At 39.3% G+C, this 13,970-nt stretch overlaps 1 protein-coding gene across 4 annotated transcripts in view; it reads right to left on the bottom strand.

The window, feature by feature from the left end:
- Positions 1-751: 751 nt before the first annotated feature.
- The window catches only part of XIAP (X-linked inhibitor of apoptosis), a 48,661-nt gene continuing 35,442 nt past the window's right edge, over positions 752-13,970 (bottom strand). For all 4 annotated transcript variants that reach the window (XM_027054202.2, XM_027054203.2, XM_053201629.1 and 1 more), the window contains exons 6-7: positions 12,808-13,008; positions 752-5,492 (exon numbers count right to left, since the gene is read on the bottom strand). In XM_027054202.2, the coding sequence (XP_026910003.1) occupies positions 5,299-5,492; positions 12,808-13,008 (395 nt within the window). In that variant the 3' untranslated portion in view covers positions 752-5,298. The remainder of the gene's footprint in view (positions 5,493-12,807; positions 13,009-13,970) is intronic.

The following is a 13,970-nucleotide window of genomic DNA, read 5'->3' as shown; positions in this document are numbered from 1 at the left end:
GAGGGGAAAGGGGGAATAAAGTTGCCTTTAATTCTTGTGTAGATGTCCATTAAAATTTAGCAATAGCAGGCAGTTAAAAATTCAGTGCTTGTAAAAAATGTTCTAATTACAGGAGAAATGACACAACGGCTAGGATTTGTTCTAGAATATGCAAGTGAACCAAGGATGGGGGATGGGGGAATCCCAGATGCAACGAGATGGGCAAAGTGTTGATATTTATTGAGGCCGAATGAGGAGTGCTATGGGATTAGCTCTGCTTTCCTTTCTATTTTTGTGTAAGTTTGAAAATTTCTGTAAGAGAAAGCTTTTTTAAAAATTTTGTTTTTGGTGTCTTCTTTGGGGCCTGAACTGTAAGAGAAAGCTTTGAAAATTCACATCTTTATCAATATTCACTGAGAGTATAGTTGACATGTATGAAGAAAGGTAGACTGCATTTAAATGATTTGTTCGAGATTTGTTATGGTGACTATATGATCCCTTGGGACAAACAGGCCAATCTTTGTGGAGAGGGGGTGTTACTATAGTTCATGTTTTTATACATCTTCAAAACTGTGCTTTTCATGCACAGACAGAATTCTACAAATTAATATGAAAACAGATGTCTGTTTTAACATGCCATGACTTGATGCGTACCTTAATGCCTGGTCCAATGGCAGAAAATACATGTTATAGTTGGGTTTCATTTGCCTATTTTTAAGAAGGCTATCTCAGCTTTTCTGAGAAAGTAAAATAAATACAAAGTAATATGGTACCATTTTAAAGAATAGTGCTTTATTGAATAAGTTTTATTCACAGAAAAATAAGCTTTAATCTATGATGACTGCCAGATTATACAGTGGAAAGCAATTTTCTTAGTTTTCCATACTGATGGAAAGGTTTCTACTAAATGAAAAAAGCCATAAAATTATATTCACAAATATAGCACTCTATCTCAAAACATTTCACATGATTATTCACAACACTAATACAATGACATAAGAACCTGTCATTCTGTCAGATTAGATAAAATATAACAGTAATGAAAAAAATGCAAAATCTTCTAATAAAAATTACATTAAAGCCTTTATTACAGCAAATTGAAAATGCAAATTTGTTACTAAGCATAGAGAAAATGACATAATATACTTATATAATCTTAAATGTTACATTAATGATACACAATAAGAATGTAGTAAATGCCAAAAAAAACTATATGCATATCTGCAAACATTAGTCATCAAAATAGAATCTTACCACCCAAAACATTAATGTAGTATTGTACAATTTGAAGATATATGTATTTAAAAGATTGTCCTATGGTATTAGTCATAAAGTGTCATTTAATATGTAGTGAAAGCTACGGTATAGAAGAAAGAAGAGTTGAAAAAATAAACATCTGAGACCTCCCAGGAGAGGTAACTTGAAGTTTTTCACCTTCAAACTATGTCCCAGTCTGGGCTGCCACTAATTAGCTATACAGCTTTGAGTAAATCACTTCACTTTTGAGCCTCAGCTGCCTCACCTGTGAAATGAGGGGGATGAATCAGATACTCTCTAAGGTCACTTCTAGCTCTGACCCTCTATGATTCTATTAGGCCGCTAATGAAATTCACATTGTGCTAAGTGTACAAGAGTCAAACTGAAACTGATTATGAAAGTGGGAATAAGCCAGTTGTTTCTATTAGGAAAGCTCACCTGAATTTGATAAGAACAGTTTTTTCAAATTTTTTAAAAAAGGAACTTAAATATTTTTAAGGACTTGACCTATTTATTATAATTTACATCTTAACTATGAGAAACACCAAAAAAAGAGGAGTTAAGAGTCACTGAAAGAGTTATCATCTAAGCGGTGGCCCAAATTTCCAGAGTCAAGGCAAACCCATGATGGGCGAGGGTGTGCTAGGAAGGGAATTAACATTTGTAGCAGGTATTTTACATACACAGTCTCCCCTGAACTCTCATAATTTTGTAAGATAGGGGAAGAAATAGCTCTTTTTAATCTTTAAAAAAAAATGTTCATTTATTTTTGAGAGACAGAAGAGAATGCAAGCAGGGAAGGGGCAGGGAGAGGGGGAGACAGAGAATCCCAAGCAGGGTTCCACACTGTCAGCGGAGAGCCCGATGCGGGGCTCGAACCCACAAACCGTGAGATCATGACCTGAGCCGAAACTGAAAGTCAGACACTTAACTGCCTGAGCCACCCCAGCGCCCAGCTCTTTTTTACAGCAGAGTTGGCTAAAAATAACTACCTCTGTCAAATATCCCCTCTCGTTTTCTTATTTCTCTAGGGGAAATGAAAAGCCTACCCTAGCTCTCCCGTTCCTCCACCCCTTCCCCCTCCTATTCAGCACCTGGGTAATCAGGACACAAATCGATGATTTGGGCCTAAGGAGTCCCACACATGCAACTGATGGCGTGATGGCAGTCTCCATTCAGAGAGTTCAAAATTCCAATTTTATCCACTAGAATGAAAATGGGAACAGAACCACCAAGATTTAAATAATGTAACAACAAAAACAAGATCATAACATGCAGGGCCAAATCATATTATACACACCCATTACACCCACCCTACCCCACCTCAGCCCCTAGTCAAAAGGGAAAACAAACCCCAAAAATCCAAATTTAGCAGTGAAGGCAATACAAAACCGTTAATTAAGAAACTGGGAGTTTACTTTATAAACATTAAACCCATTTTTCAAAAATTGAAACAAGGCTTTTGATCAGCACACCAAATTATTACGAATAAAGAGAACTACTTATCACGGAACAACTTGACTCTTCACGTGACTGAAATGTAGTAAAATAGGTGGTGACTTCTTAATCTTTAGCGTGGACTCTAGAGCAGAAAAGGAATGTCTACATGTAGATATGGAGACCTATTTTGGGAAAGGGGAGGCACAGATTTGCATCTGGTTGTATTTGTGACCTTGCGAGTGATCATTTTTTTTGCACAACCGGATGGAAAGGATCCAGTGCTTTTTATAGTGAGAACACAAACATCGGTAAGTCTTTTAAAAAATTTGATTAGAAGTTGGAGTGTGGAGTGATTTCAGGGTCTGAAGCAACAGCATTTCTAAACAATTCTTAAACTTGTTAGCCACATCAGCTTCATGCATTACATTTCACAGCTCACAGGGAGAAAAAAAAAGGTCTTTCTTAACTCTAAACATACAAGTTTTAAAAAGAAGAGTTTTAAATGAACTGAGGCTCCCAGAACAGGAAAAGCCTTATGTTAAAACAATTCAGTCCTTGGCCAACAACTAGATTGAACTAACTACCTGCCTCGGAGCTGACACGTTCTGGAAAATGCATTTAAAACATGTTAACACTTTTCTCCCCTTATCATTTAAATCCCAAGCTTAGACTACATATGTAAAATTTAACTTAATGAGTATATAACTACACCTGAGAGGATGTGCAGAAGGTAAAGAAGTGGGAACTTACACAACGGAACAAGAACAGGGCAGTCAGTATTTAATTTAAAAAGTTCTCACTGAAATTCGCAATGCCTTAAATGAGTATCACTGAAAACTGTCATCGACAGAGGTTAGGAGAACATGACGGTACTCTTTCTCTTAGAATATACAATGAAAACAGAACCTTGAAATTTCACTCTCAAATGTTTCTCTGCAGTAAAATGCCTCACTCACCTCTGTGACAGGTCAGTTTAAGAATCCTATTAAGAAAACCCTGGGTGTTCTAGGAAGCACTGTTAAACTTCCATTTTTTATCTATATTGACTCCTATTCAAATTTTATTTTAAGATTTAAGCAAGTATTCTCGCTTTCCTGTCAATAATGTACAATTTCCAAGAGATTTTAAGGATCTTGAGAGAACATTTCAGAAGTATCCACTACTATTACTAATCAAGAAAAGAAAACAATTAGGTCAAGACTTGACATTTTGTCCTATATACATCTTAATTATCCTAACAGTAAAAACGCACATGAAACTTTAAGATACAAGACCATATGGGAACCTCAACACAGAAAGCTGTCACTCTAACTACAAGCAGTGTACAAACATGCGTCTACTTTTTCCTACATAAGCTGACAGATGTTTAAAATACTGGGTTAACAAAGATCTTTTAGTAAAGTGACTTAGGCAGGCTTAAACTAGCAAGGATTAAGGCTGAATCCTTACTAATTAATTGGAAGATCTGAGACATATTTTATATTTCATTTTACAAAATCAGGAATATTTATTTTGAAACAAGAGAAGAAGACATGGTCTACCTGTCAGAAAACTACCACTCAGAAATATTTTTCATCCACAAAGCAGGAAAAAACATAAAAACATTTAAATTTCACATTGGCACCAAAAAGGTTAACTGCTCTGCCTTCCTGGATTAGAAAAACTAAAGCTGAGCAATAAGTAGTTTTGCAGGCGTTTGAACATGCCTAAGCCTTTAAATCAGTAAAATACTTTCTAAAAATTCTGATTACAAAAGTAATACATACTTATAAAAAATTCAAACAGAACAAAATGAAAAAAAAAAAAAGAAAGTGAAAGGCCCCTGCAACCCCCCCCCCCCCACCCCTTCCCATCAAGAGAAACCACAATTAACAATTTGATGCATCATCTTCTCAAATCTTTTGTTCTATACAAATACAAAACACACACACTTTCATCTGGCTCATTCTATACATAGTGTTTTGCCACTTCCTTTTACACTTAATGTAGCTCTGACATCTTTCCATGTCAGTACGTGTTGGCTACATGCTATTCTATCCTTAAATACCCTTTTGACAATGGCAAAATCATTTTTTTAAATCACCCACCCAAGCACGTGTGTGTAATTTTAAAAGAGAATGGACAGAATCCTAAAACACAAAGACAAACATCTAAAAATAATCTCTATCTTTCCACCAGTGTGGAACAGTTCATTCCTTTTTCACACAAAACAAATTATGTGATTGGGGAGATTAACTCTAATCTCCACGTTTACACAGAATGCTCCATTTGTTAAGCCTATATGAAAAGAATGAGAAATTCAGTTGATTAATTCACTTACACTTAGAAACCAAGTTAGTGTACTACAAATACATACTGCAGTCAGTTACAATATGATGCTTAGCCTAGCTTTCAATTAAATAACAGTAAAAAAAATAAGATATATAACATAGCTAATATCTCCCCCAAATCCAATCCAGAAATTCGTATTTTAGATTACAAACTAGAGCAGCGTACTTTACATTTTGTCTACTTGGTAGCAAATGTTAATGGCATTCAATGCTGATTACTTAAAGTCGGTTCACATCACACACTCAATCAGGGTAATGAGAAAAACATAATGCGCCTAACTGTAGAGTTAGATTAAGACATAAAAATTTTTTGCTTGAAAGTAATGATTGTGTAGCACATGGGACATTTGTCAACTGCTTCAGCACATTGTTTACAAGTGACCAGATGTCCACAAGGAATAAAAACCACAGCAATATTTCTATCCATACAGATTTTGCAAAGCTTCTCCTCTTGCAGGAGCCTTAGCTGCTCTTCGGCACTAATCTCTGCACAAAGAGAAAAGAAATGGGTTAATTTTAGACTTCCTTAGCTGCCGACATTGACTGAAACAACGTGAACCCCTACTACGTGCCAGGCACCAATCAGGTGCGGGGAGACAGGAAGACTCACGTGGGACACCTGTTCCTGAGTAGCTGGTGTGCCGGGGGAGAGAAGGACGGGAGCGGAGGCTGTGCAGGGAAGCACAAAGTACAGAGTGATAAGTGCTATAATAAACTATGTATAAAGGACTCTGGGACAAGATGAGAGGCCAAGTTCTTCTGTTCAGATGCACCGGGGAGGGCTTCCTGGGCTGGTGGCTGTGCGGTGGGGACCTGGGTGATGTGGAAGAGTGACATTTACACATGGCCGGCGACTTGCCCGGCAGAGAAGCGAGGGTGAAGTAAAAGAAGGGACACATGGAAAGGCTATGGCTCACCCCGAAAGCGGAAGCGGATGGATGGGTCTGAGGGACACTTCTGAAGTGAGACTAGGAGGATTTGGTGATTGACTAGATGGCCGGGGGGGAGAAAAAATATGAAACGGGTTGATTCTAAGACTTCTAGTGTGGCTGGCAAGGGGATGGGAATGCCAAAAGGAAATCTAGAAGGAGGTACTGGCTTGGCATTTTTCAAGTTATTTTTGAGATGTCTGCAGGGCATCCGTACATAAAATGTCACTGGACAGCCATGTTTTGAGGTCTGAAGTCAGGGCTAGAGACAGAGATCTGGGTGACATCAGCACACAGGTGGCACTAAGGTACTTGCTTAATTCAGCTTTTCCCAAACTAGGTTTTGTGAAATGTTAAATATGTTACAAAAATGTGTTTTGTGGCCGTAGTAACTGTAATGACCACAACCTCAATGATGGCAGCAGTTAACAATAATACAGTACTTATTACTATGTGCTAGATACTATTCCAAAGGCATTACGTATTTTAACAATCTTTGTAATCTTTGTATACGTGTGGTTTCCAAATCTGGCCTCACACGAGAATCACTTGGGGCATTTTTAAAAAATGTTTCTTCTATTTTGAAAGACAGAGAAAGCTTGAGCAGGGGAAGAGCAGAGAGGGAGGGAGGAGAGAGAATCCCAAGCGGGCCCCGTGCCATCAGTGCAGAGCCAGACGTGGGGCTCGATCCCACTGAACCGTGAAATTATGACCTGAGCAGAAATCAAGAGTCTGACACTTAACTGACTGAGCCACCCAGGCGCCCCAGGGCATTTTTAAACACTAGATTGCTAGGCTCCATTCACTAAATCTAAAATTTCTAGGGTTGGTTTTATTTTTTATTTTGTTCTGAAATTAAAGTATGCAAAAAGAAACAGATATGGTTTTATACAACAACAATTTCTGGGCTTGCACACACTGGCGATTGGGAACCACTGCTATGAAGTACAGGACAGTACAACACAGTATATGTCCCTCTTAGAAAATCACAATGCATGTCCCTATTTAACTACAGAGCTCCTTTGTCACCACATTCCTTTTAACATGCTGGGGAATACTATTTTGAAAACAAGTCTGGGAAACTGTGGTTGAGTTTCATTCAATAAGTATTTACTCAACACTTAACTAGGTTCTAGGGACTAGAGATACAATAATTAACATATCTAGACCCCAGGCCCCTAATCGTTCATAGACAAGAAACACAAGTAGACAGGAAATTATAAGAGAGCGTAAGGATAAAGGCAATTACAATGTGTTATCAAGAACACAGGAAAGGTGCAAGCGTGTGCTGGAGTATGTGCACACACACATAAATGGAAGGCCTCCTGGAGGAAATGATACTTAAACTGGGTCCTAAAGGATGAGGAGTTAACTAGGAAGGAGAGAGAGAGAAGGCCCTGGGGGATGGAGGCGGTGGGAGAAGAGTGTCTAGGCAGGGGAAATGGCATAAGCTGGCTCCAGGAGGAGGGACAGAACCAGACGTGCAAGTACACGGGTAAGGCTTGGGAAGAGAGTCACAGGGAAACAGCATGACAAGAGGCTATAGAAGGTTAACAGGGGCCCAGTCATGGAGATTTGGAAACCCATGGGCGCCTGGGCCGCTCAGTTGGTTAGGCGTCCAACTCTTGACCTCGACTCAGGTCATGACCTCACAGTTCTGGAGTTCAAGCCTCGTATCAGACTCTGCGCTGACCGTGCAGACCCTGCCTGGGATTCTCTCTTTCTCTCTCTCTCTCTCTGCCCATCCCCTGCTCATGGTCTCTCTCTCAAAATAAATAAACATTAAAAAGAAAGATTTGGCCACCCATGTAAAGGAGTTTGGACTTGTTCCTGAGGACGCTGGGAGCCAGGAGGAGAGAGAGAGGAGGAGATTTGCGCTTTGGAGAGGTATGCCTGACTAGGGGTGGAGGGAAAGTATTATTTAATCTCTTTCTCCTTCTTCTTTTTTTAAATCTCTTTCTTCTTAAAAAGCAACCTAGAGGGCATAATCAAACCTATGCTCAAACATAGAATGCATCAGAGATAAGATCAAGTGCCTGTCCTCAAAAAGCTTAGTCTAATGGGCAGGACAGAAAACAATGTTACAAATGCTCTAATAGCAGGTAAAATCGAGAAGAGGGAGCTTCAGAACGCTACTCTGGGTATGGGGGTAAGCCTGAAAGAATGACCTCTCAGTGGAGCTGGGAAGGAGGAGTTCACAAGATGGATTTAAGGGTGAGAAGGGATGGGGAGGTGTTTAACAGGGACAGAGTTTCGGTTGTGTAGACAAGAAGAGCTATGGAGAGTGGGTACACAATGTCAATGTACTCAACACTATTGAACTGTATACTTAAAACCTTAAACTTTTTTAAGTTTATTTATTTAGAGGGGAGTACATGAGCACAAATGGGGGATGGGCAGAAAGAGAGAGAGAGAGGATCTCAAGCAGGTTCTGTACTCCTCACCAAGTGTGACGTGGGGCTCGATCTATTGACTGTGAGATCATGACTTTAGCCGAAAGCAAAAGTTGGAGGCTTAACTAAGCCACCCAAATGCTCCATAAAAAATGTTTTTAAGGAACGCTGGGGGCGCCTGGGTGGCTCAGTCAGCTAAGCGGCAGACTCTGGCTCAGGTCATGACCTGACCTCTGGGTTCACGAGTCAGAGCCCGCATTGGGGCTCTCTGCTGTCAGCACAGAGCCCACTTCAGATCCTCAGTACCCCTTGCTCTCTCTCTCTTAAAAAAATAAGGAAACCTGAGTTTTATTCCCAGCTATCTGAATGACGCTGGGCAACAGCATAACTAGCTTCAGTTTTCTCACTGAAGCGATGAAAGTTATTATATGATCTTTCAGGTTCATTCTGGCTCTGATGGTTTGTGATTCCATTTTACAGACCACAGGAAAATGAAATGTGAGGCCTACCAACCACTGTTATCATCAACCTTCTGTACCTCGTTTTGGCCTTATGTACAGCCACTTAACTCAGATGGTTTTACCCCCTCAGACCAATAGTTTACCTCTGAAAATTATAGTTCATTCAAGCCTTAAAGCCAATATTGGATTCTACATCCTTCACTTCGTGCCTTTCCCCTTCAACTTTCTACAAGGCTTTCTTCTAGGTCAGGAGGTTCCTGGCACGTGAACTATGAAGGCAAGACCTAGATAACTTTGGATGGTATTTGCTAATATTTTTACTACATTATTTAAAACTTTCTAGAATATGGGGCACCTGGCTGACTGAGTCGGTGGAGCAACTCTTGATTTCAAGGTTGGCAGTTTGAGCCCCATGCTGGGTAGAGAGATTACTTAGAAAAAAAAATAAAAACTTAAAAAAACCCATTTCTAGAATAAACTGATGTTACTCATGTTACTATCAGAGCAGATCCATGTGGACAGGTTGATAAGAAATATGTACGGTAGTTGATTTTTATATACAGTAATACATACATAAAGGTTAAAATAAGCACTTTAGAAGTAAAGGGCTTTACAGCACACTATGTAATCTTGAAAAAGAAAGAATGAAAGATACTATTTGGTACTATTTTTAGAAGACCATTTACTAGGACATTCTCTGTCACACAGCCATTGGGATAAAAGCTAGCACTGGATGCAGGATTTCTCGGTAAGCAATACAGTGTAGTTTTTCTAATAACTTCCACCTGCTCGACTTCAATTAGACCTGCCTTCTATTTTGTATAAAGATTCCTAGCGCCAGTCTTTCCTCCTCAGGCTTTGAGAAGAGGAATATGCAGCAGCCCTAGTGTGAGAAGACAGCCTGTATCAGTGACCCTGCGTCGCAATTTAGTGAGACTAAGGAGAGGTCAATTCCTGCCTCTGAGAGCTGCCCTTTGCTGAGACCCTGCTTCCCACACCATCCGAGCTTGCTGTGGTCTCAGTGATTATAGGAGCCGCCAAGGCCTCCTGCTGGCTAGAAAACAGACACTCCCCAGTGCACTCTGTCCCTGCCCCCCACTGCTACACCCCACTAACTCATTCTGTTGCATTCAATGCCTTCAGGTGTAAAAGCTAACACTTCAACTGTCAAACTTGAGTTATGGTTAAGACGCAAGGAAAAATGATACAATCACTTGAATTTCTATTGCAGTAGAAAGATGACTGAGTCAGTGGTCCATTTTACCATCTCCAAGACAAGTGGAGCTATTACAGGTTTTAAATAAACGCATCGTTAGGAAAAGGGTGGTAAGCTTTCTGCTGCATGTTTTATATCAACTGATCTAATTTTAAAAGCCATTAAAATCATACTGGTTTTTGACTGAGATAATTATCTGAATAATGTTTTAGAAGCATTTGAAATAACTTAAAGATCAAAAGGGTCTATTTTTTTAAGTAAGCTCCACACCCAAAATGGGGCTTGAACTCAGAACTCTGAGATCAAGAGTTACATGTTCTTCCAACTAAGTCAGCCAGGCACCCTAAAAGGGTCATTAATGTAAAAAAAAAAAAAATTAGTAAACTTTAAGGTTTATTAGCACTGGAAGAATTTTCAACCTTTGGAAGAGGTGGTTAACAGCTCAGAGAACAAAGATTATTATTATTTTTTTATTTTTTAGAGGGAGAGAGATAGTCCCAAGTAGGCTCCACACTCAGCGAAGAGCCCAATGCGGGGCTTGATCCCACGACCCTGGGATCAAGAGTCGGACACTCAACCAACTGAGCCACCCAGGCACACCTCAGAGACCAGTGATTATCACAATGTAACTCAGTACCCAAAATGTATTCACAATTTGAAACCTTTTAACCTTCAATGTTGCTGTCAAACACTAGAGTAGCTATCATCCTTAAAGAAGGAACCTGTATTTTTAAATTTTTTTCCTAAAGGGAGTTCATATGATTCTCTTGCACATTATTTAATACACTTTCTAGGGATGCCTGGCTGGCTCAGTTGGTAGACAATGTGACTCTTGATGTCAGGGTTCTTGAGTCTAAGCCCCATGATGGGTGTGGAGCCTACTTTAATTCATGTTTTTATTTACTTGTGAGAAACAGAGTGTGAGTTGGGGAGGGACAGAGAGAGGGAGACAGAATCTAAAGTAGGCTCCAGCTGACAGCTCAGAGCCCGATGTGGGGCTTGAACCCACAAACAGTGAGATCATGACCTGAGCCAAAGTCAGATGCTTAACTGACTGAGCCACCCAGGCGCCCCAATATATGATTTACAGTGTTAGAGTGCCACTCATTCAAGCTCTATTTAGTAATATAGCACTTTTATATGTTCACACCACATGAAAAGTGCAGAACATTCAAAATCCATTTCAACTACAAAACTTACAGATTCTATACACAGTGATAAAAGCCTTTTTTAAAAAATTTATTTTCAACATTTACTCATTATTGAGAGATACAGAGAGACAGAGCATGAGCATGGGAGGGGCAGAGACAGGGGGAGACACGGAACCCGAAGCAGGTTCCAGGCTCCAAGCTGTCAGCACAGAGCCTGATGCGAGGCTCAAACTCATGAGCTGCGAGATCATGACCTGAGCCGAAGCTGGATGCTTAACCGACTGAGCCACCCAGGCGCCCCAATAAAAGCCTTTCTTGTTCTTTATCTAAACTAAAACACAAACCCACACTCTAAAATTTTTTTTAAGTATTTATTTTGAAAGAGTGCACAAGAGACAGCACACGAGAGGGAATCCCAAGTAGGCTCCATGCTGTCAGCAGGGCTCGATCTCATGAACCATGAGATCATTATCTGAACCAAAATCAAGAGTCGGGCATTTAATCAACTGAGTCACCCAGGTGCCCCCACACTTAAAATGAATAAATCAGTGGCTCTTACTTGGATCCCGATTAGAAGAAATCAACTGTAAAAAATGTTTTAAGACAAGGGGGAAAATTAAAACCAACTGATTTTCAGATGATATTATAGAAGTACTGGTAATTTTTTAAATGGGGTAACAGTATGTTATGGAATAATGTATCTCCCCAAAATTCGTATTTTGAAGCCCCAAACTCCCAACGTGATGGTACTCACAGAGTGGCCCTTCGGGAGGTAATTACATTTAGATGAGGTCATAAGGGTGGGACCCCCTCATGGAATCAGTTTGCTTTCTCTCTCCTTCTTTCCTTCCTTTCTTTCTATGTATTTGTTTAAGTTTTATTCATATATTTTGAGAGAGAGAGAGTGAGAGCGCACAAACAGTGTAGGGGCAGAAAAGGGTGGGAGAGAGAGAATCCCAAGACACAGCTCGGTCTCACAAACCATGAGATCATGACCTGAGCTGAAATCGAGTTAGATGCTTAACTGACTGATCTGCCCAGGTGCCGCTGTATGTATTTATTCTTAAAGTAAACTCTATGCCCAACCTGGGGCTCAAACTCACAACTCGGAGATCAAGAGTCACATGCTCTACTGACTGAGCCAGCCAGACTTCCCATGGACTCAGTGTATCTATAAGAGGAAGAGAGACCAGAGTGCTCTTTCTCGGCCATGTGAGGACACACAGAGAAGGCAGCCATCTACAAGCCTAACCTGAGCACAGTTTAAGTTACTGCTTAACACATGGTATTAAGATTATGTTAAAAAATCCTTATCTGTTAGATATATATTATTTACAGGTAAATGGTGTATGGGATGCCTGGAATTTTCTTTGAAATACATAACAAAAAAAGTTGGGGAAGAAATCAAACAAGATTGGAAAACTGTTGACAATTATTGAATCTGATCGATGGGTATGTCAGAGTTCATTATATGGCTTTCTCCACTTTTGGGTATTTTTGAATTTTTTATTGTCAAAAAGTCTTTAAAAATGTTTATCCTAAGGGGGATGTGAGAAGGAAAAAAATGAATGGGCCACAAAGTCATGTAAGATGCTGGCCATAAGGAAGTGCTGTTAGGTGTTTCTTGCTTTTTAAAAACAGTCACGCATACCTTTCTGCAATGAGGTCTGGCTTGGTTCATCCTGTGTACTGTCTTTCTGAGCACTCACTAGGTCTGTAACCAGAATCTCAAGTGATTTATAGTTGCTCCCAGATGTCTGAATTTTTTCTTCCATTACTTTCTTAATGTCTCTGAAATTGAATCCCATTCGTATAGCTTGTTGTACCATAGGATCTTGGAAGATGGCATCATCTGAAATAAAAATTGGTGAGAAAAGGGAACGTGGAATTTAAATAATTATTTTCATTAGCACAACTCAACAGCAAAGTATAGTTAAAAAGAAACATATAAGCAGCAAGCAAAGCCCCGCTCCTCAAAAAAACCAAAAAAAACCCAAAATGCTAACCAGCAAATCAAAGCTACTTTGGGAAGAAGATTTTAAAATATTTAAGCACTGAAGAATCTTTCAGAATGTTATAATTGAAAATGCAGTATGTATTTTGTAGCACTATGAATTGAGATTAGGTGATTTAAAGACTAAAGAAACAGTGAACAATTAGGTAAAACTGAGAAGAAAAAGTTAAGTGCTTTGAAAATCAGAACTTTATCAAATCAGCTGTACTCATTAACTAACCTAAGTACTTAAAGAGTGGATGTCTTTCCCTTGTCACTAGCAATTATTTTGGAAAAATTGTGGGGAATACAGGGAAGTCCCAGTCTGTGACTTTGAATGTGTGTGAGTTTCCTATCTCTGAGACTTAGTTTCTGTAGCCAAGGGGGGTGAACTAGATAAGGCAACAAAATGAACAGAAATTCGCTTTAATGGTACTCAAAGTAAAATACAGGTTATATAGGGAACTGCTAAAAAAAAAAAAAAAAAAGAGACTTACACCCTCTGATTCATCAATTCTACTCCTGAGTATTAAAAATAAGTACAAAGGTCCACCAAAGACATCCACAAGAATATTCACAGCAGTGTCATTTATAATAGCCTCAAACTGGAAACAACTCAAATGTCTATCATCAGGTGAATGGATAAGTAAATTGTGGTATATTCCAATACTACACAGCAAGAAGGAAAAACAAACCACTGCCACAGACAATATGGACGAATCTCACAGATAAGATGAACAAAACGTCATCATAATGATGAACTAGTAACAAAGGAATACACTGTATGATTACATTTGTAAAATGTTCAAATCTAACCTATG

This window comes from Acinonyx jubatus, chromosome X (genome assembly GCF_027475565.1).
Source record: "Acinonyx jubatus isolate Ajub_Pintada_27869175 chromosome X, VMU_Ajub_asm_v1.0, whole genome shotgun sequence".
Classification (NCBI taxonomy): domain Eukaryota; kingdom Metazoa; phylum Chordata; class Mammalia; order Carnivora; family Felidae; genus Acinonyx; species Acinonyx jubatus.
The sequence above is the reverse complement of the archived record's forward strand: the minus strand, read 5'-3'. Positions and strand labels throughout refer to the sequence as shown.